The sequence below is a fragment of the Nicotiana sylvestris genome, chromosome 5, assembly GCF_000393655.2.
Source record: "Nicotiana sylvestris chromosome 5, ASM39365v2, whole genome shotgun sequence".
Lineage (NCBI taxonomy): Eukaryota > Viridiplantae > Streptophyta > Magnoliopsida > Solanales > Solanaceae > Nicotiana > Nicotiana sylvestris.
In genome coordinates, this window is record NC_091061.1 from 61959714 (window position 1) to 61985159 (window position 25446).

The 25446-nt window shown below is 40.8% G+C and overlaps 1 protein-coding gene across 1 annotated transcript; it reads left to right on the top strand.

The window, feature by feature from the left end:
* The first annotated feature begins 3999 nt into the window (after positions 1-3999).
* On the top strand, positions 4000-4797 carry LOC138868724 (uncharacterized). Its single transcript, XM_070146291.1, has one exon. The coding sequence runs from the start codon at positions 4000-4002 to the stop codon at positions 4795-4797; it is 798 nt and encodes a 265-aa protein (XP_070002392.1).
* Positions 4798-25446: the final 20649 nt, after the last annotated feature.

The window sequence follows — 25446 nt, forward strand, 5'->3', positions numbered from 1 at the left end:
TAAGCCATGTAATTGTCTTCCTCACTCGAATCATTGTTAGCATCTTTAAGTATCAGATACTTTTCCTTCTTTGGTTCTCTCCTTTCAAAAGTTGGTGGAGTAGCCATGAGGATCTTTCCTAGGTGATAGCCTGATAGGAAGATCCTGCTCTGATATCACTTGTTAGAAATTGTGCGTCCACCAGACTGTATAGAGAACCGGGTTCTCTATATGTTTCCTCTGAAAATACCGATGAACCAAAATGTATAGGGATCTGGTCCTATATCAGTTTGGTACAGTGCTAAGCTTGTATGAGTCCACTAAATAGCAGAGTACCTGGTCCTTTGTGGGGTTCTGCTGTGAATGCTAGTAAATTTGTATGTAAATAAGGCCGAAGATTTTTACGTGGAAAAATCTCACACAAGGGGATCAAAAAACCACGACCTACACCAGTAGGCTTTTAACTTCACTAACTTGCAATCTCCCTATTATAAGGCACTTTACAATAACCCTATTGCAAAGACTTCAACTAACTTGTGATGCTCTCATCACAAGCCACTCTATAACTATCCTAGACACAAAGAATTTGACTAACTTGTGGTATTTTCACCACAAGCCACTTTGTCACACTACGGTTACAAAGGCTTTGACTAACTTGTGATATTTCAACCACAAGCGACTTTGTCACACTACGGTTACGAAGGCTTTTGCTTATGACTAATCCTAGCCATAACATAAACTTAGGGAGTTTACAGATTTTGGTTTGTTCCTAATATAACGCTTCTAAGAAAGCCGGATAGGAGTTACAATGAAGAACACATAACAAAGACTCAACAATCCTAAGGACTTAAGATATCATCAATCTTGGATCAGGTCCTTGAGGTTGCAGCAACTTCGTTCTTGAGAGAGGTTCTTGAGCACTTGAGAGAATTTTCGTTTTCTGTATTTACAAGTGTTGAACCTGAATCTTATGCCTTGCATAAGGTTTATACTACACAAGACATCCTTAGTGATGTCCAATCTTAATGGGAAGTGACTGCTGCCCTGTTTGATGCACTATTGCAGGCAGTCACTTTCTGCAATTGCTTTCCAGCTGTAGTTAACTTGTACTTCTATCAGAGAACCCTAAGGGACCAGGTCCCTATTGTGTTCCTCTTTGTACAGATGCAGACAGTCACTCAGTTATGTTCCAGCTGTATAGTTGCCTTATACTTTTGTCAGAGAACCCTAAGTGACCAGGTACCTGTTGTGTTCCTCTTTGTATAGTTGCGGACAGTCACTTTCTGTAGTTGTGTTCCAACTATATAGTTGACTTGTACTTCTGTCAGGGGAGCACCAAGGGATCAGGTTCCTGATCTGGTACTTGTGCACACTGCCTAGATTGTCTTGAGTTGAGTAACTTGAATCATTGTACTTCAGTTGATCAGAGAATGAGTAGGCGCTAAAAACAGTGCAGTGCGGCAGAATCTTCGTTTCCAGCTGTGTCCAATTGACTTTGTACTCCCGTGAGGAACCCACAAGAGTATCAGGTCTTTGTTTGGGTTCCTACCTCCTGAAGCTGTAGCAAGTTCACATTTGGCCGGAATCCGTTAGATGCAGTGTAATCCAAGTGAGTCAGGTTCCCTATCTGGTTCTTGACATTAAGTTTGTTAGATTATCATAACACAAGGCAAAGATATTGAAAATATATCAGAGATGAAAGAGCAAGCTCGAGGCGACCAGAGACTAAAAAAAGTCCGATAAGAATAGGTACAAAACATACATGGGACCAGCAGGAAAGGATTCAAGTTCAAAACAGGAGAACCCAAGGTACAATTCCAGATCTAGGGACAGAGATTGAAACAAGGTGAAGTAGAGCACTTATTAAACAAGGATACTTAGCTGAATTGTTCAGTGAGAAAGGTAAGCAAGCATATATGAAGAATAGACAGGAACCCCCAAAACCTCCGTCACCAAAGAGAACAGTAAATGTCATAAGCAGAGGAGAGGAGGTCAATGGTGTGACTTACACGACTGTAAAAAAGGTATCAAAAATCATAGTCACCACGGAAAGCGAGTTCATCAAGTTTTGGAAGAAGACAGTATAACATTTGATGATGCATACGCGAATGGGGGGTTGACTCCTCATAATGATGCACTGGTAATATCTTTACTTGTACATGATACTAATGTGAAACGAGTTTTGATTGATCCAGGTAGCTCTGCCAATATCATTCTTTTAAGAGTGGTAAACGAGATGCAAGTTGATGACAAATTGGTACCCAAAGCACGTACCTTATCTGGATTTGACAATTCAAGCGTTGTCACCAAAGGAGAGATAATACTAACCATATTCATAGAAGGAGTAGTCAAAGATACGAAATTTCAAGTAATTGATACGCATATGGCATACAATATGATTTTTGGCAGACCTTGGAAGGATGTAGTTCCATCTACTTTACATCAGGTTATTAAGTTCACTTCTCAATGGGGAATTAGGTAAATCCGTGATTATTAACAAGCTTTTAGAAGTATTAATTCAATGGCAGATTCAAGTATACAAACTGGCGTGGCAGATAAAAAATAGCAACTACAGAGTTTAGTTGAGGCTGTGGCAACTCAAACCTCAATTGAAGGTGGACAAACAGGCGTAGACTCAAGGCCAGATACTATTCAAGAGCCAGAAGAGAATGAAAACATCAAAACAACAATCGAGGAGCTTGAAGCTGTAGTGTTGTTTATACATTGGCCGGACAAAAAAGTTTACATCGGAACCAATTTGAGCCTAGAGTTGAAACATAATGTGATGAACCATAAGCTAAATGAAGATCCAACACATTCACCTATCAAACAAAAGAAAAGGAAGCAAGGATTCTTCAAAAACAGGTGATTCAAGACGAAGTACAAAAGCGTTTAAAAATCGGATCTATCCGAGAGGTAAAATATCCTAATTGGTTAGCAAATACTGTAGTGGTACCTAAAAAGAATGGTAAGTGGTGGGTTTGTGTAGATTATATTGATTTAAATAAAGTCTGCCCTAAAGATTCTTTTCCTTTACCACACATAGATCAACTAATTGTTGCTACTACATGACATGAATTTTTAAGCTTTTTAGATACTTATTCTGGATATAATCAAATAAAAATGTATCCTTTAGACGAGGAAAAAACTTCCTTTGTTACAGAAAGGGGGACTTACTGTTATAAAGTCATGTCTTTCGGTCTAAAGAATGCAGGAGCTACATACCAGAGGTTAGTAATGAAAATGTTCCAGGAGTACCTGGGAAAAACCATGGAAGTTTACATTGATGACATGTTAGTCAAGACAACTCAGGCGGATGATCACATCCAACATTTGTCGGAAACATTTCAGATTCTCCGCAAGTTCAACATGAAGCTAAATCCTGAATTGAGGTAAATCCAGCGCAGATTAAAGCTATTGAAGTAATATTGGATATACTCACAGGCAAAAAAGAAGTGCAGAGATTGACAAGTATGATAGCAGCATTGGGAAGATTTATTTCTAATTCTTCGGAGAAAAGCTTTAAGTTATTTTCAGTTTTGAAAAAGCAAAGTCAATTTGAATGGACTGAAGAATGTCAACAAGCGCTCACAAATTTAAAAGCATACTTGTCACACCCATCGTTGCTGGCTAAATCAAAGATGGAGAAAAGATATTCATCTACCTCGTTGTTTCAAAAGTGGCGATAAGTGTTGTATTAGTTTGGGAGGACAAAGGTAAACAATATCCGATTTATTATGTTAGCAAGTTTTTATTGGATGCTGAAACTCGATATCCTCATTTAGAAAAATTTGCTTTAGCATTAATTATGGCATCTAAAAAGTTAAGGCCTTATTTTTAATGTCACCATATATCTGTAGTGACTGCTTACCCCTTACGTAATATATTGCATAAGCAGGAGTAATCAGGTAGGTTAGCAAATGGGTCATAGAACTAAGTGAATATAACATCATATATCAACCTATAACCGCAATAAAATCACAAGTTTTAGCAAATTTTGTGGTAGATTTTAGCCCGGGGATGGTAATAGAAGCAGAAAAAGAACTGCAGGTACTTAACGGGTCCAATCCAGGTACTTGGACCCTGTTTACCAATGGCTCCTCGAATGTTACAGGGGCAGGTTTAGGAATTGTTCTAATCCCACCATTAGGAGAAACTATAAGGCAAGCCATAAAGTGTCATCCTATTACTAATAATGAAGTAGAATATGAAGTTGTGATTACAGGTTTAGAATTTGTACGGGAGCTCGGAATAGAGCAGGTTATAATCAAAAGTGACTCGCAGCTCGTAGTTAATCAAATGCAGGGGACTTATATAGCTAGAGAGTCGAGGATGCAACAAAATTTAGAAAAGGCACAAGATTTGGTCAGACAATTCCAATCTTGGAAAATCTTGCAGATACCCAAGGAAGATAACGTCGAAGCAGACGCGCTGGCTAATTTTGCATCCGCTGCAGAAGTAAAAAATGAAGAAAATGCTTTTGTGATACATTTGTTTCATTCAGCACTCGATCAAGACAAAAATGAGGTAAATTTCAATAATCTAACCTGGGATTGGAGAAATGAGATCGTTAAATTTTTGCAGAACGGAATATCACCTGAAGATAAGAAAAAGGCTCAGGCACTTCGACGAAAAGCTGCTCGTTATTGTTTGGAACGAGGCAATTTATATCGAAAAATATTCAGGGGTCCTTTAGCAAGATGTCTCGGACATTCTCGAACAGAGTACGTGATAAAAGAAGTACATGAAGGACATTGTGGAAATCACGCAGGAGGAAGATCCTTGGTAAAAACTCTAATTAGAGTAGGGTATTACTAGCAAAAAATGGAAGAAGAGTAAGAGAGCTTCGTGGCCAGATGTGATAAATGCCAAAGTTATAGTAAGAACATGCATCGTCCAACAGAGTTATTACATCTGGTTATTGCACCATTACCTTTTATAAAGTGGGGCATAGATATCGTGAGTCCACTACCACAAGCTAAAGGAAAGGTACGATTCTTATTAGTACTCACTAATTATTTCACTGAGTGGGTAAAAGCAAGTGCCTTCAAACAGGTGCGTGAAAAATAAGTCAGGGACTTCATTTGGCAAAACATCATATGTCGGTTCGGGGTTCCAAAAGAAATCATGTGCGATAACGGCCTACAGTTCATAGGTGCAAAGATCACAGAATTCTTTCAGAGTTGGCAAATTAAAAGAATTACTTTAACACCTTACCATCCCGTGGACAATGGACAGGCTGAATCAACCAATAAAGTTATTATTAATAACTTGAAGAAAAAACTAGAGGAATCAAAAGATAAGTGGCCAGAAGTACTGCCTGGAGTCTTGTGAGCTTACAGAACAACAGCAAAAATAAGTACGGAAGAGACACATTTTCGCTTGTGTACGGTGTTGAAGCCTTAATTCCAGTTGAAATAGGAGAGCCAAGTACAAGATACAATTAAGCAACCTAAGATTCAAATGAGGACGAAATACGAGTAAATCTCGACTTGCTTGAAGAAAGGAGAGGAACAACCTTGATAAGGATGGTTGCACAGAAGCAGATTATTGAGCGATATTACAATTGGAAAGCTCATCTTAGGTACTTCAAGATTGGGGACTACGTACTCAAGAAAGTCTTTCAATCAACAAGATCAACAAATGCAGAAAAGTTGAGTCCAAATTGGGAAGGACCTTACAAGGTTCGAGGTATCGCTGGAAAGGGTGCATACGAATTGGAAACCATGGATGGCAAGGTTCTACCCTCGAGTTGAATGTTGTTCATCTGAAGAAGTATTATTTCTAAGGAAAGGAAATACCTACGGACATGTATCCCTCAATTACAATTTTTATTTTGAACAGTTAAAATTATACTAATAATTTTAGATGATAGGCAAAAAAATAGCCCGCACCAAATAATGATATTAGACATGAAAGACACGCGAAAGTAACATAATTCCCGGTCTAGGGTTGCAACTTTTTTGATGGAAATATAAAAGGTTAAGTAGTCATCACCTAAATTACTAACAAATTATTCTAATTATTTTTTTTACTATTATTTTGTTATTCCAGCATTATATATGCTTAAATACTTTCTATTTTTTTAATTTATAAATAATATTTATTTATTCTATAGGTAAGTCCATAATATAAATTAAAAAGGGAAAATCATAATATTAAAAAGTTTTAAAAAATAAAAAGAAGATAAATGTTTATAATTTAGAGGGTAAAATAGGTATTTGGCAATTCAAAATTTGAAAAATCTAGTTGAGTGACCTTTTGAGTGCAATAAGCATAGTTCAGTGACTTTGTTATTACAAACGAAAGTAAAGTGACTTCATGAGATAATTTGGGATAGTTGAGTGACCATTTGAGTAATGGACTCAAACTTATTGGGCTAAAGTTTTGTTACATCCTAAAAAGGTAACTGGTATTTGTAGAAACTTCCCACGGCAGTTTAGCAGAGGCAAGCAATAATGGATAATAAGATGGGAGCCACAGGTGCCTACTGCTTGTGTCCTGTCCTACGCTCTGAGGATACTGAAGAAACACACAGCCATTTATTCTTTCAATGCGCTTATTCTAAGTTTGTCTAGGGAAAACTACTAAATTGGATGGGCTATAGTAGACAAATTGGTCACTGGGATGATGAAATAGCTTGGCTCACTCACAAGGCGAATAACAGAAGCTCCAAAGGTGCAGTGGTGGGATTTGTATTTGCAACAATTGTATATCATCTTTGGCTGGAAAGGAAGGACAGAAGAATTCAGCAAATAAGTAGAAGAAGCTATGACATAATTAAAGAAATAGCATTGCAATTGCATTTGTAGGCCAGAGACGTTGTAAATGAAAGCATACACTAGAGAGGTTGGTTATTACACTAGTTAATATTTAGTCATTGGAGGAAGCTGCTGCACTTATATCCTTCCCAAAATGTAAGAAGTCTAGTAGCAGACAGTGGAGTAGGATAACAAACAGTTTATATTTGGTTATTTTTGAGAGAATCTGGCTCTAGAGTCGAATGATGTTCAAACTGGAAGTAAAAAGAAATTTCCTAATAAAAAATAGTCAATGTGTTTTATACATTTAAAATCTAATATTTTTAGAGTTAGTGGTTAATAATATTGCTTTAAGTTAATACAATTTTTTCTTTTAACAAAAAAATGAATAACATACATTACGTCTTAATCAGAAATCTCGAGTTCAACATCTAGCAATAAAAAAATAATCTTGGCGGAGAGGGATTTCTCTTCTAACTAGCCTTATACATGAAAATTCAAATTAATCCTTGCCTCAAAACGAATATTTAACACCAAAAAAAGGAAAAAAAAAAAAAGAAGAGTCTTCCCTAATCCTTAGCGAAGACATAGGATCCTAGTTTACTTGGACTAGTCAGCTAACATGTCACGAGAAAACATCAATCCTAGATTTATGCCACGTTGTATCCACTTCCTCGTAAGTTCCAATTAGTTGACTTTTCTCTTAATGCATACATTTGACTCAGTCAAATTGCTATCGCCATTTGGTAATAAAGTTCTCCTTTTATATATATATAATTCCCATTTCCTTAGAATATCCGATGTCCTTTTCGGCTTAAGAGTACCAACTAGGTAGATCTTGTTAGATTTACACATTTAAGAGCTAATTGAATCACTTGATATAATCTGTTTGAGTTTACTTAAATTATGAATTAAATCAATTTAATTATAAGCTAAATAATGACTCAAAATCCGACTAATTCTACTCAAAAGTTATTATTTTTTTCCTTCATCCAATTTATTTTATTAATTTGTCAAGCACCAACCAAAAGATTTTGTTCTTTGCAAAGTGTGAAGTGTGTGAAAGTATAGAGAGAATAAAAAATCATAACACATTAAATAATTTCTTATTCATTTTTGACAAAATATTTTTATGAGTCAATTTTTATTTACCAAATTTGGCACTTCTACATTTCGTACCCCATATCATGTCGCATATTTTGAATACGAGGCCAAACTACTTGATTTTTGTGGGTAGTTAATAATACTTCAAATTAGTTGAAATAAAATTTACTCATAATATTAAAAATATAAATATTGTTAATTAAAATTACGATCACAAATACTATTACCTTACATAAAATAAAATAAAATGAGCAGCTGATATTGGGACAACCGGTCCAGATGGTACCTAAAAACCACTAGTATTGGGTGTTGTCAGGGCCTGATGCACGCTAGTAAATCCTCAGTTTTCTAGTTTTAAAAAAAAAATAAAAAGATAAGCTTGTGTAATTATCCAACTTTGTTATAAAATAAAGACTATAAAGTAAAGACAAGTATAGAGAGAAACTGATATATTATTCGAATTCAAACTGATGTATATAATGAACTGAAATCTCTTCTATTTATAGAAGAAAGGAAGCTGTTGTGTAAGCTGCTACGCAAGCTGCTGTGTAAGCTGCTACTACAAGCTGCTGTGCAAGTTGCTGTGTAAGCTGCTACTGCAAGCTACTGTGTAAGCTGCTACTATACCAGATATGGATAATCTTCTACTGAGAGCAATGTTTATCCATAACGGAGTACTGAATGGATAAGCTTATTATACCCGGTATGGATAATCTTCTACCTAGGGTAATGTTTATCCATAACCGGGTACCGAAGTGATAAGCTTCTTCAGGAAGCTTATTTCCAATAGAGTACTAAATAGATAAACATATTTACGGTGGAGTCTCATATGGATAAGCTTCTTCAGGAAGATTATTTACAACGGAGTACTAAATGAACATCCATAATATAAATATTTATAACACTCCCCCTTGGATGTTCATTAAAAGATAATGTGTCTAATTAAAACCTTACTAGGAAAAACCACGTGGGAAAAAATCCTAGTGAAGGAAAAAGAGTACACATATTTAGTAATACGCATTGCTATGTGCCTCATTAAAAACCTTATAAGGAAAACACCATGGGAAAAAACCTTAGTAAGGAAAAAAGAGTGCATCGCGTATTTTACTCCCCCTGATGAAAAACCTTGTTTCAAATATTTGAGTCTCCGCATTCCAATCTTGTATACCATCTGTAAGCACGTGATTTTTGACCCTCCCCGAGGATTTTCACATTTTTTTAGCATAAATATGTAATTGGGTCCAATATAGTCATTTTAACTATTTTACTTTATTTCGTTGCAAAAAGAAAAATCACAAAAATATATATATAATTTTAGTTTATGTATTTCTCATAAACTTGAAAAATACAAAAAAATTGTACTTTATTTTGGTACTTTATATAAATTCGAAAATTACAAAAAAATAATATATAGTTCTATTAATGTTTTGTAGTCGTTTTAATACAAAAAATATTATTTTATATTTTGTCTTTATTAAAAAAACGAAAATTACAAAAAATAGTTTTATTAATATTTTATAGTCATTTTAACTTTGAAAAATACAAAAAATATTACTTCATATTTTATCTTAATATTTACGAAAATTACAAAAATAGTTTTATTAATATTTTGTAGCTATTTTAACTTTGAAAAAATACAAAAAAATATTACTTCATATTTTATCTTAATATTTACGAAAATTACAAAAATAGTTTTATTAATATTTTGTAGCTATTTTAAATCCTTAAAAATATTTAAAAAGATATAGTTTTGTTAAATACTAGTCTTATTTTTGGTAGTTATTTTGCTTACATAGGACTAGTTAAGCAACGTGTTCCTATTTCTCGGGTCCGGGCAAAAGAATAATATTCGGGTTCAAATCACCCGCTTTTAGGCCTAATTTCGGACCTAGCCCATAATAATCCGAGTCCACCACACATGAGGGGACACGCGTGGGGAACACGGACGGAATCCCGTACACGGGGAACCCCACCACACGTGGGAACATAAGGCTCGAACCCCACCACGCGTGGGGCTCATTTTTCTGGGCAAACCCATGCTAAATACACGGACAAAAACATGTTGAAAGGAGGGGATTTGAAAAAATTTTGGTTTTGGAAAAACACTGTGCATCGTCTTCTTCCTCTCGTTGGCAAACCAGGGAAGCCATACCCAAACAACCACCCTTTCTTCATCCTCCATAACCATCGTCGTCAACCCGTCAGCGGCCCTCACCCCGTCGTAACTAAAACCAGTCGCGACAGTGACGACCATCGCCTTCCTCCTCCTTGAATCCGCCATTGTTGCCGTTGCGAGCTCCCTCCGTCGACCACTGCCCCAAACACCACCCTAACACCACCACCAAACAGACTTCTCCACCTCCAGCAACCTTTCGTCGCCACCCTCTCACGTCCAAACTCCAAAACGCCACCACCCCACGTCCGTCGACCACCAGCTCCCCCCCCCCCCGTTGTCACTATACTCCGAAACCACCACCCACAGCGTCCAAACATCACGTCGCAACCAGTTCCCCCCAACGCCTGAACCTAACCAAACCCTACCCCAAAACCACCTGCCGAGCCAAAAATCCAGCAACCCTCGTCGTCACCCCCCTCGTCGGAACGTAGGCAGCTGTTGCTGTGTTCTTCTACCCCGTCACTGTCCCTCGACCCCTCCTGCTTCATCTTTTCGCACCAAGCTGCTGGGTCGAGAAAGGTCAGTAGCAGCGAACATGGCAGATTGTTAGCACTTGCGGGTCCGAGTTTTCTATTTCCATCGAGGTCGGCTTTGGTTCGTCGAGGTCCGGTACGTCGAGGTGTTTGTCCGAGGTTCCGTCGTTGTTCAGTGAGATCCGGTTTGAGTTCCGTCGGGGGCGCTATTTGTCGTTCTAGGTTTGTCGAGGTTCGAAGGTTAGTGTTCTTCGTCCTTTGTTTCATTTCGTTCGATTCGCATATTATGGTTTAAGATGAATGTCAACAATGCAATTTTCGTTTTTTTGTTAAAAATGTTCATCTTATGATTAGTTACTGCGTATGCTTAAAGTAAATGTGAGAACATATTGTGAACTTAAGTTTTTTTTGTACGAGAATGTCTACTTCTATGCATATATTTGTGTTTATTAAGGGAACAATTTGACATCCGGTGATTTGTTGCGAACATATGTGCTCGCATATATTATGTACTCTCGTTGTAATGGGTATGTGAACGTCTGAATGAAAAAATCATGACTACTAGCGTTTAAACCTTATTTCTCATTTGTTAGTAATGGAAGTTGGGTTTAATAACAATAACAATACGTTAGCAAAGTTAGGAATAATAGGAACCCTATTAAAATTCTTAGAATTCGGGACAGGCCGCTTAGCGAATTTCACGGCCTTTCCCAAAATAACAATACGCTAGTTGCTTTAAGCGCGTATTTAATAATGTTACCTTCTTAACTCGGGTGCACATTTATGTGACCCAAATCCAAGTCTCAACGGAGTCGAAATGTGTTTCTAATCACGGGTACATTGATTGTGACGTGGTCTGAGACGCATTTCCATAACGTTGTAAATTCTTTAAAAAAATAATAATAATAAAAATGAGGCGAGCCTCGCCAAATAAAAGGGACAAATTGCGGGGCCCTCACAAAATATATGTATTAAATACTTAGATTCCGGGACGGGCCGTTTAGCAAATTTCACGGCCCTACCCCAAAATAATAATGCGCTAGTTGCTTTAGGCGCGACTTTAATAATGATATCTCCCTAAATTCGGGTGCACATTTATGTGGCCCAAATCCAAATCTCAACTGAGTCGAAATATGTCAATAACCACGGGTGCATTGATGTAACGTGGTTCGAGATATGTTTTCACGACGTTGCAAGTCCTATAAAAATAACATTGAATGATAAAAGCGGTTAAAAGATAAAATTGGCACATAAGTTCACATTTGTATAAAATCAGATAATCAAGCCGAATATAACAGTTGAGCGACCGTGCTAGAACCACGGAACTCGGGAATGCCTAACACCTTCTCCCGAGTTAACAGAATTCCTTATCTAGATTTCTGGTACGCAGACTGTAATATGGAGTCATTCTTTTCCTCGATTCGGGATTAAAATTGGTGACTTGGGACACCCTAAATCTCCCAAGTGGCGACTCTGAAATAAATAAATAAATCCCCTTTCGATTGTCCTTTAATTGGAAAAAACTCCCTTGCGCCCTCGCGGGTGCGGAAAAAGGAGGTGTGACAGCTCTGGCGACTCTGCTGGGGATCTCTTTACCCAGAACCACTGGTTCAGGGTTAAGAATTCGAGCTTAGAATAATTGTTATTATTTGACTTTATTTATTATCTGATTTTATTATATGTTTGGGCTCAATGTGCTAAGTGATGCTTTTACCGCTTTAATATTATTTGAACTATATATAAATTGTGCCGAAACCTTTCTCTTCTTACCTCCGGGGATGTGCTTACTGGTTGAGACTCCCTATTCTGTTAGTGTCATACCCTAAATAAAAGAGGCTCGGAAAGTTTCTAAGCCGGCTGGCCTTTTGGTTCCCGGAAAGGAGCTCCTTCCTCAGCTCGAGTTGTCCGCTCGGGTACACTGTCTAGAACACCGACCCAGGTTTTGAACATAGAATAACGTGACTTCATGCCGGATCCCTAGTAGGAACGTTTATTTGCATCATGTGCATTTGACTTAGGGGACTCAACACAGGGGTTGGGTCCGTCTAGGACAAGCAACCTGAAAATAATAGACCATCCTGAGGCATCCTATTTGTGTTCCGTGCATTTATTTTGTTTCGCTGACCGGTGTTTGAATATTATGAATATTGTGAAATTGAAAAAAAAGAAATAGCGGTTAGGGAATTGAATGTTTATTTTTGAAAAAAAAAACTAATACACAAATACTGTCAAAACTCTGCCGAAATTTTGAGAAAATGAAAAAGTGTCTTATTAGTTTGTTTTATTAAAAGCAAGGGAAAAATAGAAAAAAAGAGTAGTGGCTTTGTCTTGTTTTTCAAAAAAAAAAAAAAATTAGAAAAAATAGTTTGTCTTGCCATAAAAATGAAAATAAAAAAAAGAGTCTTGTTTGGAAATGGGTTTTTATTTATTTATTTGTTTATGAAAATGCCAAAATAAAAATAAAAAATAAATAAAATAGTTTGTTTTTTAAAAAATAGTTTGTTATTAGTTGCAAATATATATATATATATATATATATATCCAAAGGTTTTTCATTATTTCCTAAAATGTATATATATCTTTATTTGTTGCAAAAATGTTTGTTTTACAAAGTCTAGAAAAGTTCTTTTAGACTCCCAGTTTTCGAAACAAAAATCCAAAAATATTTTCCGTTATTGACTTCTTTAGAAAGTTTTTTTAATTATTAAAAAAAACGTATATATATATATATATATATATATATATATATATATATATATATATATATATATATATATATATATAAAAAGAATCCGAAATATTTTCCCTCTTCTTTAAGTATTGAAAAGAAAATTCAAAATTCAAAAATATTTTTTTAGAAGCATTTCTTTTATTAAAAGTAGAATTCCAAAAATACTTTCTTTTTAGAATAAGAAAAAAAAACAAATGAAAATTCAAAAATATATCTTAGAGGTCTTTCTTTTAAAAAAGAAAATCAATACTTCCTTTCTTCTTTTAAAGTAGTTCTTTCACAAAGATAATAATAATTTAAAAAAAAAAAGTTAGTTCATCTACTTATCCTTGATTGCCCGAACTACGCGGGTTTGATTCTCACCGGATGTGATACGTAGGCAACCCTCATCGGGTCCAACCCCACCTTTTGCTAAAAAAGCCAAAAATAAATAAATAACAAAAAAGTATATGTCAAATTTTAATTTTGGTGATGTTGTTTTGTCATAAATAGCCGAATGTTCCCGAATGGGACGCCGGAAGGCTGACTTTGCATAAACAGCCACCTTTGGGTCATTTTTTAAGACTTGGTCCAGTCGACCCACATAGCCTTAAAAATCTTCGTCCCCGAGGCATTGAAAGGCCGTGTTTGCAATGTTGAATTTTCTATTTTTGAAAAATGATAAAAGAGTCATGAACAAGTCCGGGTGATGCCGCTTATGTCAAAAATGGCCAAATGTTCCCGAAAGGAACTCCGGAAGGGTGCCTTGGTACAGACGGCCACCTCGTTTTTTTCCTCACACAACCTTAAAAATCTTCGTTCATGAAGTGCTGAGAGGTCGTGTTCAGAAATCCTTTTGAGAAAAATCGCATATATTTTTGTTTTTTATCAGAATAAGTGTCGTTTGTTAAAATCTTATTAATAAATGTGCAGAATGAGCACGACTCCAAATGAACCCTTTTCAATCATGAGTAAAATCCCCCTCCAATTGCGGCTCTGGTGGAATGATTTAGGCAAAGAAGGGCATGACGAAATCAAGAAGTATCTGAAAGGCCTCACGAGTTTGTTGGATATCAGGCCACGAGGAGATATCATAAGGGCACTAGTCCCCCACTGGGATCCTGCGCACAATGTCTTCCATTTCTCGGATTTTGAACTTACCCCAACTTTAGAAGAAATAGCAGGGTATATCGGCAGCGCTGAGACTCCTTTGAGACACAAATATCTGATTGCTCCAAGAGCTGTAGCAATACACCGGTTTCTGGACTCCTTAAAAATAGTCAGAACAATTCATAACCCTGACTTGGCAAAAGGTTTTTGCAGCATGAGTTTCATATATCAAAGATATGGTCACATAGGAGGATTCGACAAGCCAGAAAACCAGTTGTGCAGCAAAAGTAATCGTCAAAAGTGGGAAGAACATAGACGGATTGCTTTCATGATAACTTTCTTAGGACTACTAGTATTCCCAAGAAAAGACGGGAATATTGACATAAAGATAGCAGGGGTCGTCAGTACGTTGCTCACACAGAGAGATAGTACGTTGGCGCCCATGATAGTATCTGATATGTTCCGGGCTCTCACGTCTTGCAAAGCCGGAGGAAGCTTTTTCGAGGGTTGCAATTTGTTGTTGCAAATGTGGATGACCGAACACCTATGTCACCGAGCCCAGTTTCTGAGCCATGGATCCGCTGAAAAGACCTGCATAGAGGAGTTCTATACCAGAGTTAATGAGACCTACCTACCGGAAGGAGTCACAGCATGGACCTCATATTTCCATACCCTCAACGCCAGTCAAATACAGTGGGCGCTAGGATGGTTACCGATCGACGAAGTCATATACATGCCAGCAGCCAGGCCCCATTTTCTCTTAATGGGACTTAAGAGCATTCAACCATACGCGCCGCATCGGGTTTTAAGGCAACTTGGGAGGTATCAGATAGTGCCGAAAGACGAGGATCTGAGCATCCAGGTAATCGAGATCAGTCCCGACGGCCAGTTTCCTGAAGCAAGGGTTCGTCAAATTTGGAGCCAATGTCAATACTTAGAAGCAAATACTTGTGTAATGAATCGGGCAAAAGGGGAAGTTTCGCCCGGGTATCAGGCCTGGTACAAAGGGGAGACATCATCTGGAAGACCGACCAAAAGACCTCACCTGCAAGAATTTGCCAAATCTTCACAAGAGCAGTGGGGCTGGTTGGCCAAAGAGCGGGAATATCTTGCCGAAACAGGCAAACTGAAGCAACAAGTTCAGGATATGAGGTTTGAATGCCAATTACAGTCTGCTGCCCACAAGGGAGAAAAGAACAGATTAATCAGAGAAGGCGAGATCCTCAAAGCTCAGATCCGGAGGATGAAAAAGGAGGCTGATAACCAGCTGAGAAGCCGGGCGGATAAAAGATTGATAGCGGGGTTAAAGGATCAGGTTGCGGAATGCCAGGAAGATTTGGAAAGAGCCAAGGCTAGCACAGCAAGATTGCGGACCAAGTGGGCAAAGGGTACAATGGCCCGGAGGCAGCGCCTGCAACAAGTCATAAGGGATTATGAACTGAGCATCGGGACATTAAGGGAAACGAATGCCTCTCTTCAAGAGAGGATCTTCAAGCAAACACGGGATGCCCAAGCCGACAGAAGGCGATGTTACGATGCAATGACCAGAATGGAAAGACAAATGGAGATGTTCCAGGATCAGCTTGCCAACAATGCGCAAACACTAGGATTGAAGAACCGACAGATAAGGCAGTTGTTCGCAGAAAGGGACAACATTCGAGGAAGGATCGACGAGATTGGGCATTACATCTACATGAGATGCCTGGCATGCGAGCAAATGCCTCGGAAGACCCTCCTTGTTTCCATCATGGGTTGCGTCCACCGAATCATGAATGAGTTGAAAAGCCTGCAGAGGGACCTCACACCAAGGGCCGCGGAAAGGCCGAATGATGCCTCGCGGGCCCCTAAGTTGGAAAATTAATCTTTGGTTGAGTCTTGTTTATTTGGCTTTGTTGCTTTTCCATATGTTGTTTTCTTTTCTTTTAGTCAAAACGGGTTAAGAACTGTGGAGTCTGTACTATTGCTATTCCTTGTTTGAAGTAATTTGTAATAGCAAAATTTTGAGAATGAATTTAACGATTTCACAAGAATTTTGTGTTTCTTTACTTTAAGGCAGAACTACGCCTGGTCTGATTCGCGCGGGGACGTGATACGTAGGCAATCCCCATAAGATTCGACCGCTTTTAATAAAGAAGGAAAAGAAAATATAAAAATAAAAAAGGAAAAATAATAAAAAAAAAACAAGAAAAGGGGATAAATGAGCAAACCGGGATGACGCATGTTGTTTAAAGCAAAGCATGTAGAAACGGTTAACTGTCTAGGAGCATTGCATCCTCTATGTGTTGAGATTAAATCCGTTAAACTCTAACGCTAACGAAGTTTGTTGTTGTTTGATGAAGACAGTTAGTTGTTAAAGAATTCTGGCAACACACCCTTACCAAACCAGATCCAAAGGACTGGTAGCAATAAGCATGACTACTTCAGAGAATAGTAATGAGGAAGAGAGGCCGATGAGCCAGTTGCTAAAAGAAGCGATGGAAAAGATTGAAAGGATGGGACTAGAGATGAATGCAATGCAGCTAGCCATAGCCAAAACACAAAAGAGCCCTGAAACACTGGGGCACATGCCGGAATACCCTCACTCTGGCCCTTCCACAAGCCGCCCAAATCCCCTTTATCATCAAGAAAGAAGCCCTCATGATTCCCAAGCTCCACCACCCCATCAACCTCTCCCAACACCCAATATTCCCATTTTTGTGGGACCAACATCAGCCCCTTTGCAAAGAACGACCAGTGAGCCATTGTTTCAGGCTCACGATACACAATACTACCCCTCCGAGCCTACGTTTCATGCCCCCGAACCACAAGCTTACAATCCACATTTGGAAGTGCCGGCAGAGATTGAGAAGCCGGCTAAGGCCCCTGAACAGGATGAAGTATTGAGAAAGTTCAAAAGCCTGGAGCAGTCCTTCAGGAACTTGCACGGGCTGGGCAATCAAGTCAGCGTAGCATACAAAGATCTGTGCCCTTTCCCAGACGTCCAACTCCCGGCTGGGTTCAAGATGCCTAAGTTTGATTTATATGAAGGGCACGGTGATCCCATGGCACATTTGCGGGGATTCTGTAGCAAAATGAGGGGGGCAGGCGGCAAGGATGAGCTGCTGATAGCTTATTTCGGCCAAAGTCTGAGCGGATCTGCACTAGAATGGTATACCAGGCAGGATTCCAGCAGGTGGTACACGTGGGATGATCTGGCGCAGGCTTTTGCGGGTCATTTCCAGTACAATCTTGAGATAGTCCCCGACCGTCTCACATTATTGAGAACTGGGAAGAAACCCGGGGAAAGTTTTCACGAGTTCGGGTTTCGCTGGAGAAAACAAGCAGCTAGAGTCGATCCTCCCATGAGAGAGGGAGAGATGGTGGACTATTTCTTGCAGACATTGGATCCAACCTACTTTGGTCACTTGGTGACAACGGTTGGAAAATCCTTCAACGAGGTGGTCAAGATAGGGGTCATGATAGAAGAGGGTCTGAGGTCCGACAAAATCCTGAACTACTCGGCACTCAAGGCAACGACCCAGGCTATTCAGAGCGGCACGGGAGGTGCGCTGAGAAGAAAGAAAGAAGAAGTTGCCTCGATCGAGGCAGGCAGTTGGTCCGGATCTGGCAGGCAGTTGGTCCGGATCTGGCAGGCCACACTACAACCAACCCAGACCTCACAGGACAAACTACCCATACAACCCACCACATCACTACTATCCGCCCCAAGAACCACATTGTTCCGTACACCAGGCCCAAGCATACACTCAGCCTCCGGTTCGCCCACAATGGCGCGCGCCGGCTCCCCAGAACATATATGCACCACCACAAAACACCTATCCTCCACCGAGGGCGTATAGAAACCCTTCAGGGGCAGGCTTCCGGGGAAATCCAGATGCTAGGAATGACAGGTTGCGGAAGCAGAGAACTTTCACGGAGTTGGGAGAAACCTACACCGCTTTGTTCCACAAGCTGAGGCAATTGGGTTTGGTTAGTCCTGTCCAGACTCGAGAACCAAATCCCCCACCTCAGAATTTGGATCGATCAATAAGTTGTGAATACTGCTCAGGGATGCTCGGGCATGACACCGAGAAGTGTTGGAAGTTAAGGCATGCCATACAGGATCTTATCGACACCAATAAGATCGAGGTCCAGACACCAGAAGCTCCTAACATCAACCAAAACCCACTGCCAGCGCACCACGAAACTCACATGATTGAGTTGGTGTGTGAGGGAGGAGAATTGAGAAAACCCTCACAAACAGTGATGATGATCCAAGCCGCCCCGAAAGAAGTCTCAACCAGTGGAGGAACGAGTGTACAGTCGCAGGGAGAAGGCGTCAAGCCGGTAGTGATATTGGGAAAGAGCCCGTCCGCCATAACAAGCAAACCCGAGCCAAGCAAGTTGGTAATACCAGGGATCCCGCCCACACCGGCGGTCGTGTTGAAAGGGGTATGTAGAGAACGGGTGACCATAAAGCCTGTGGTCCAGCTGCCGATGATTGACAGCAGGGCTGTGCCTTGGAAATATGAAAAGGCGGTGGTGATGTACAAAGGAAAACAGGTGGAAGAAGTCAGTTGTGAAGCGCAAGGGCTGACTCGATCAGGTCGATGTTTTGCGCCGGTGGAGCTAAGAAGAACTAACCCAGTTGCAACCAAGAAACCTGTGTCCGAAGAAGAGGCTGAAGAGTTCCTGAGGAAGATGAAAGTATAGGACTATTCTGTGGTCGAACAGTTGAGAAAAACACCGGCCCAGATCTCACTGTTGTCGTTACTGATCCATTCTGAGGAGCATCGTCGGGCCCTGTTGAAGATATTGAACGAAGCTCATGTACCCAGTGAGATTTCTGTAAACCACCTGGAAACCATTGCCAGCAAGATTTTCGAGGTGAACAGGGTAACATTCTCAGATGATGACCTGCCGGTGGAAGGTACGGAGCATAATAAAGCTCTATACCTAGCTGTCAAATGTGAAGACTCGGTGGTAACTCGAGTATTGGTGGATAACGGCTCAAGCGCCAATATTTGCCCACTATCTACCTTGAACCAGTTAAAGATTGACCACGGAAGGATCCACAAGAACACTATCTGTGTCCGAGGGTTTGACGGAAACGGAACAGCTACTGTAGGGGATGTTGTAATTGAACTGACCATTGGTCCGGTCCTGTTTACCATGGAATTCCAGGTGTTGGACGCCACAGTATCTTATAACCTGCTATTGGGACGACCCTGGATTCATGCAACCAAAGCGGTGTCTTCCACCCTACATCAGATGGTGAAGTTCGAGTGGGAAAGACAAGAGGTCGTGTTACACGGCGAGGATACAACGTGCACCATGGGCGGAACCATTTTACCTTTCATAGAGACCGCTGATGACTAAGGTCCTTGGGTCTACCAGATTTTCGATACAGGGTCGGCCAACAAAATTTCTGAAGGAGAAAGCATCCCGCACCCTAGGGTAGCTGCCGCAACAGTCATGATGGTCTCAGAAATGTTGGGTAATGGATTTGTGCCGGGAAAAGGCCTAGGAGTCGAGCTTCAAGGGATTGTCCAACCTGTCTCCCTTCCTAAAAATCTGGAAACTTTCGGATTGGGGTTCAAACCAACTGCAGCAGATAGGAAGCAAGCGCGAAAAATGAAGAAGAGGGTTTGGTTTCTGCCTAAACCAGTGCCACGTCTCTCAAGGTCTTTTGTCAAAGCAAGTGCCAAGGGGTCGCCGGTCCCAAAGATTCGAGGACCTTTGATCGGTATAAATGAAGACCTGAATCAGAGTTTTGAGAGGCTATTCGCGGATGTCAGTATGGTGGAAGCTGGAGAAGGTTCCAGCAGAGCAGAGATACAGTTTGTGGGGCCTGAGGCCAAGACCAACAATTGGACAGTTACTCCTCTTCCTGTCCGAGGGGAGTCTTGGTAGTAGGCTTTGATTTATGTTTTGTGTGTTTTGTTTTGTCCGGATTATTCAAGGGTGTAATCCAAATTTTACTTTCGTTTTTGTAAAAGTGTGAACCCTTTTATCCCGCAAGTTTAATGAAGTTCTTTTCTTTTGTCCCATTTTAATTTTGTTTTGTTCTTTTTCTTTCTGAACAGTTCTCTTTTTACTGGTTCTAATGACATGGCATGCACAGCGGATCTTCGACCTAGTCTAATAAATCAATCTGAATCCGACTCAATGATGCAAGAGGTCGTTTGTGATGATGAATCTGAATGTGACGAAGGTGAAGCCTTCGAAGAGATAAACCGAGAACTGTGCCAATTTGAAGAGAAACCCAAGCCTAACCTAAATGACACTGAGGCTGTGAATCTAGGAGACGCTGATAACGTCCAAGAGACCAAAATTAGCATCCACATTGAGCCGAATGTCAGGGAAGAATTGATCAAAACCCTCATGGAATTCAAAGATGTTTTTGCATGGTCATATGACGATATGCCTGGATTAAGCACCAATTTAGTGGTTCACAAATTGCCCACTGACCCGGCATACCCTCCGGTCAAGCAAAAACTAAGGAAATTTAAAACAGAAATGAGTGTAAAAATCAAAGAAGAGGTGATTAAGCAGTTGCAGGCAAAGGTCATTCGGGTCACTCGATATCCCGAGTGGTTGGCCAATGTGGTACCAGTCCCAAAGAAGGATGGAAAAATCAGGGTGTGCGTCGACTACCGCAACCTCAACAAAGCAAGTCCCAAGGACAATTTTCCGTTACCCAACATTCATATCCTGATCGATAATTGCGCTGGGCGCGAGATCGGATCCTTTGTGGATTGCTATGCGGGTTATCATCAGATCCTAATGGACGAAGAGGATGCTGAGAAGACAGCGTTTATTACGCCATGGGGAACCTACTGCTATCGGGTAATGCCGTTCGGGTTAAAGAACGCCGGGGCAACATACATGCGAGCAATGACTGCTGTGTTTCATGACATGATACACAAAGAAATCGAGGTGTACGTCGATGATGTGATCATCAAATCTTGGCGTCAGGAAGACCATGTAGCAGACCTAAGGAGATTTTTCCAAAGACTCCGAAGGTATGATATCAAGCTCAACCCGGCCAAATGCGCATTCGGGGTTCCATCAGGAAAGCTGCTAGGATTCATCGTCAGTCGACGGGGGATTGAGTTAGACCCATCCAAAATTGAATCCATCCGAGATTTGCCACCGCCAAGGAACAAAACAGAGGTAATGAGTTTGCTGGGTAGACTCAATTACATCAGCAGGTTCATCGCCCAACTCACAGCAACTTGTGAGCCCATATTTCGGTTGCTGAGAAAGGATGCTGCGGTAGGTTGGACGGCAGAGTGTCAGGAGGCTTTCGACCAAATCAAAGGGTATCTGTCTAATCCACCCGTATTGGTCCCGCCTAAGCCCGGGAAGCCCCTAATTCTTTACCTGACGGTCTTGGAAAATTCATTTGGTTGTGTATTGGGGCAACACGATGACACAGGAAGGAAGGAGCAGGCCATCTACTATCTTAGCAAAGAAATTCACAGTACATGAGGTCAAGTACACTCAACTCGAGAAAACATGTTGTGCCTTAACTTGGGTAGCTCAGAAGTTGAAGCACTACCTGTCTTCGTATACTACTTATCTCATATCCCGTTTGGACCCATTGAAGTATATCTTTCAGAAACCTATGCCCACGGGAAGGTTGGCAAAATGGCAAATTCTGCTCACAGAGTTTGATATCATCTATGTGACGAGGACGGCCATGAAAGCCCAGGCGCTGGCAGACCATTTGGCAGAGAATCCCGTTGATGAAAAATACGAGCCCTTAAGAACGTATTTTCCTGACGAAGAGGTGATGCATACAAATGAGTTGGAATTACCTGAGGAACCGGGTTGGAAGCTTTTCTTCGATGGAGCTGCAAACGCAAAAGGGGTTGGAATAGGAGCAGTACTCATTTCTGAAACAGGACGGCATTATCCTGTTACGGCTCAACTACGCTTCTATTGCACCAACAATATGGCCGAGTATGAGGCTTGCATTCTGGGTCTGCGCTTGGCTGCTGACATGGATGTCCAAGACGTCTTGGTCTTGGGAGACTCGGACCTCTTGGTACATCAAATTCAGGGTGAATGGGAAACACGAGATCTAAAGCTCATACCATACCGACAATGCTTGCATGATCTGAGCAAGCAATTTCGATCGGTGAAGTTCAAACACATCCCGAGAGTTCACAATGAGGTTGCGGATGCCTTGGCCACCTTAGCATCAATGCTGCACCACCCTGACAAAATGTATGTTGATCCTCTACACATCCAGGTCCGTGATCAGCACGCCTACTGCAATGCCATAGAAGAAGAAGCAGATGGCGAACCCTGGTTTCATGATATCAAGGAATACCTCAGAATGGGGATATATCCAGAACATGCCTCTAGAGACCAAAAAAGAGCCCTTCGGCGTTTGTCGAATGGTTTCTTCCTCAGTGGAGGAGTATTGTACAAAAGAACCCCGGATTTGGGATTGTTGAGATGCATAGATGCCAGTCAAGCAACGACGGTTATGGCAGAGGTACATGCTGGAGTTTGTGGGCCACACATGAGCGGATATGTATTGGCAAGAAAGATCCTTCGAACAGGGTGTTATTGGCTCACCATGGAACACGACTGTATCACTTTTGTGAGGAAATGCCATCAGTGCCAGATACATGGAGATTTGATTCATTCTCCGCCAACAGAGTTACATACGATGTCAGCACCCTGGCCGTTTGTGGCATGGGGCATGGATGTCATTGGGCCCATCGAGCCGGCAGCATCCAACGGTCATAGGTTCATTCTAGTGACCATTGATTACTTCACCAAATGGGTTGAGGCTAAAACCTTCAAATCAGTAACCAAGAAGGCAGTGGTGGACTTTGTTCACTCCCATATCATCTGCAGATTTGGGATCCCAAAAGTGATCATCACGGATAACGGTGCGAATCTTAATAGCAGCTTGATGAGAGAGGTATGCCAACAATTCAAGATTACACACCGCAATTCCACCCCATATCGTCCCAAGGCGAATGGAGCAGTCGAAGCAGCCAATAAGAATATCAAGAAGATACTGCGAAAAATGGTGGAAGGGTCCAGACAATGGCACGAGAGATTACCCTTTGCTTTGTTGGGTTACCGCACTACCGTCCGAACTTCCATAGGCACAACTCCTTATTTGTTGGTGTATGGAACTGAGGCCGTAATACCAGCGGAGGTCGAAATTCCGTCCCTCCGAATTGTCGCTGAAGCCGGGATTAATGATGATGAATGGGTCAAAGCTCGATTGGAACAGTTGAGCCTGATAGATGAGAAAAGATTGGCAGCAGTGTGTCATGGTCAGCTGTACCAGAAGAGAATGGCAAGAACATATAATAAGAAGGTGCGCCCCAGGAAGTTTGAAGTAGGGCAGCAGGTATTGAAGAAGATCCTCCCACATCAGGTCGAGGCAAAAGGCAAATTCGCCCCAAATTGGCAAGGGCCTTATATCGTGACCAGAGTATTGACCAACGGTGCTTTGTGTTTGACAGATGTCGAGGGGAGATGTGTCGACATGGCTATCAATTCTGATGCAGTCAAGAGATATTATGCGTAATTTCTTTAATTATGGCAATTTTTGGTTTATTTGTTTGTATTTGGCATTTATTGGATAATGAGATGACGGAGGCAATTCTTTCTTCTATCCAAACACTTTTAACCCTTGCTTCCCCCTTTGAGCCTTAAGTAATTCTTTCATACCCCTCTTTTGGAATCACTAATGGAAAAAAAAATGATGATGAAAAGAAGGAAAAGAAAAGAAGATAAAATCGTAAGAAATGCAAAACCGTGGGAACTACGTTTGACCTGATTCCTCAAAGAGGATACGTAGGCGCCTCACGGCTCGGTCATAGTATGCATCATAGTGAATATAGGATGCATAATGTACATAGTGTGCATAATAGGCACAGTGTGCGTAACGCACATAGCGCAACATAAGTGTAAAAAATAAATTCCCCAAGCAAGAAAACTGGGGCAGAGGTTATGTTTTAAGTTCCAACAAAGGTTTGATTCCAAAAGTTGTAGCACATCACCCATCAAATTATTTTCATTTTTATAGCCTTTCTTTAACCCCACACCAGTGCCAACATCAACGTCCAAAAGACCTCCCGATCAATGTCCAAGAGATGCCAAGTCAGGCAAATAAGACCGAGAATAATACACCGATCCCCAGCAAAGAAGAGGATCGTAAGATTGGGAATGAATCGATGATCAAAGGAATCTCCAGAAGAGAGGGTCGTATCTACAACACCCCGATTCCTCGAAAGAAATAAAAGGAGAGAGTCTTATCGGTGAAAACCTTCACAGGCACCGAGAGGCGATGTAAGATGAGGAATATGAAATGAGAGAGTCTTATTGGTGAAAACCTTCACAGGCACCATAAGGCGCCAGGAGATGAGAGAAAAGAGAGAGTCTTATTGGTGAAAACCTTCACAGGCACCATAAGGCGCCGGGAGATGAGAGAAAAGAGAGAGTCTCATTAGTGAAAACCCCTCGAAGGGCACTATGAGGCGACAAGACAAATCAACAAAAGCTACCACATTCGCAACGAAATGGACACTCATTTATCATCCCCAGCAAGTTAGACCATCAGGCAAATCGATTGATACAAATAGACTAGGTCGGGAATTTATGGTGCACGACATGATCACGAGGACCAGTCATGTCCTCTAGATAAGTTCTTCTGAGTTTCTTCTCCCACCAAATATTGGTTCAGAAAGATTTTCTCCTTTTCTATCTTTTATTTCCTCTTCCTAAAAATTTGTCTTGAAAAGGATTTTTCAAAGCTTACTACCAGAGACCGAAGGGGAGTTCATCCAATGCAGGATAACACAAACAGTCTTAAAAGCCGGCCCTAGGCAATGCAATAATCGTGCCTCGCAGTTTTGGAGGAAGTAAGCTCCAAAGGGAATGGTTTCAGGAGTAAAAGCAGATTCCCACAGCATGTGCTTAAAGAAAAGCAGGAAAAGGAACAAATTGAAAACCAGCCCCAGCAGGCTAGAGACCCCCAGCAGGCAATTTTGTCCACTAACCAATTATGGGGACATAGAGCAAGGAAAGGGGAAGAGAGGAGAAATCATCCGCCGGAAAGGCACCCTCTACCACCACGATTAAAACTAATTAAATTCTTTTGTCTGCTGCAGGAAA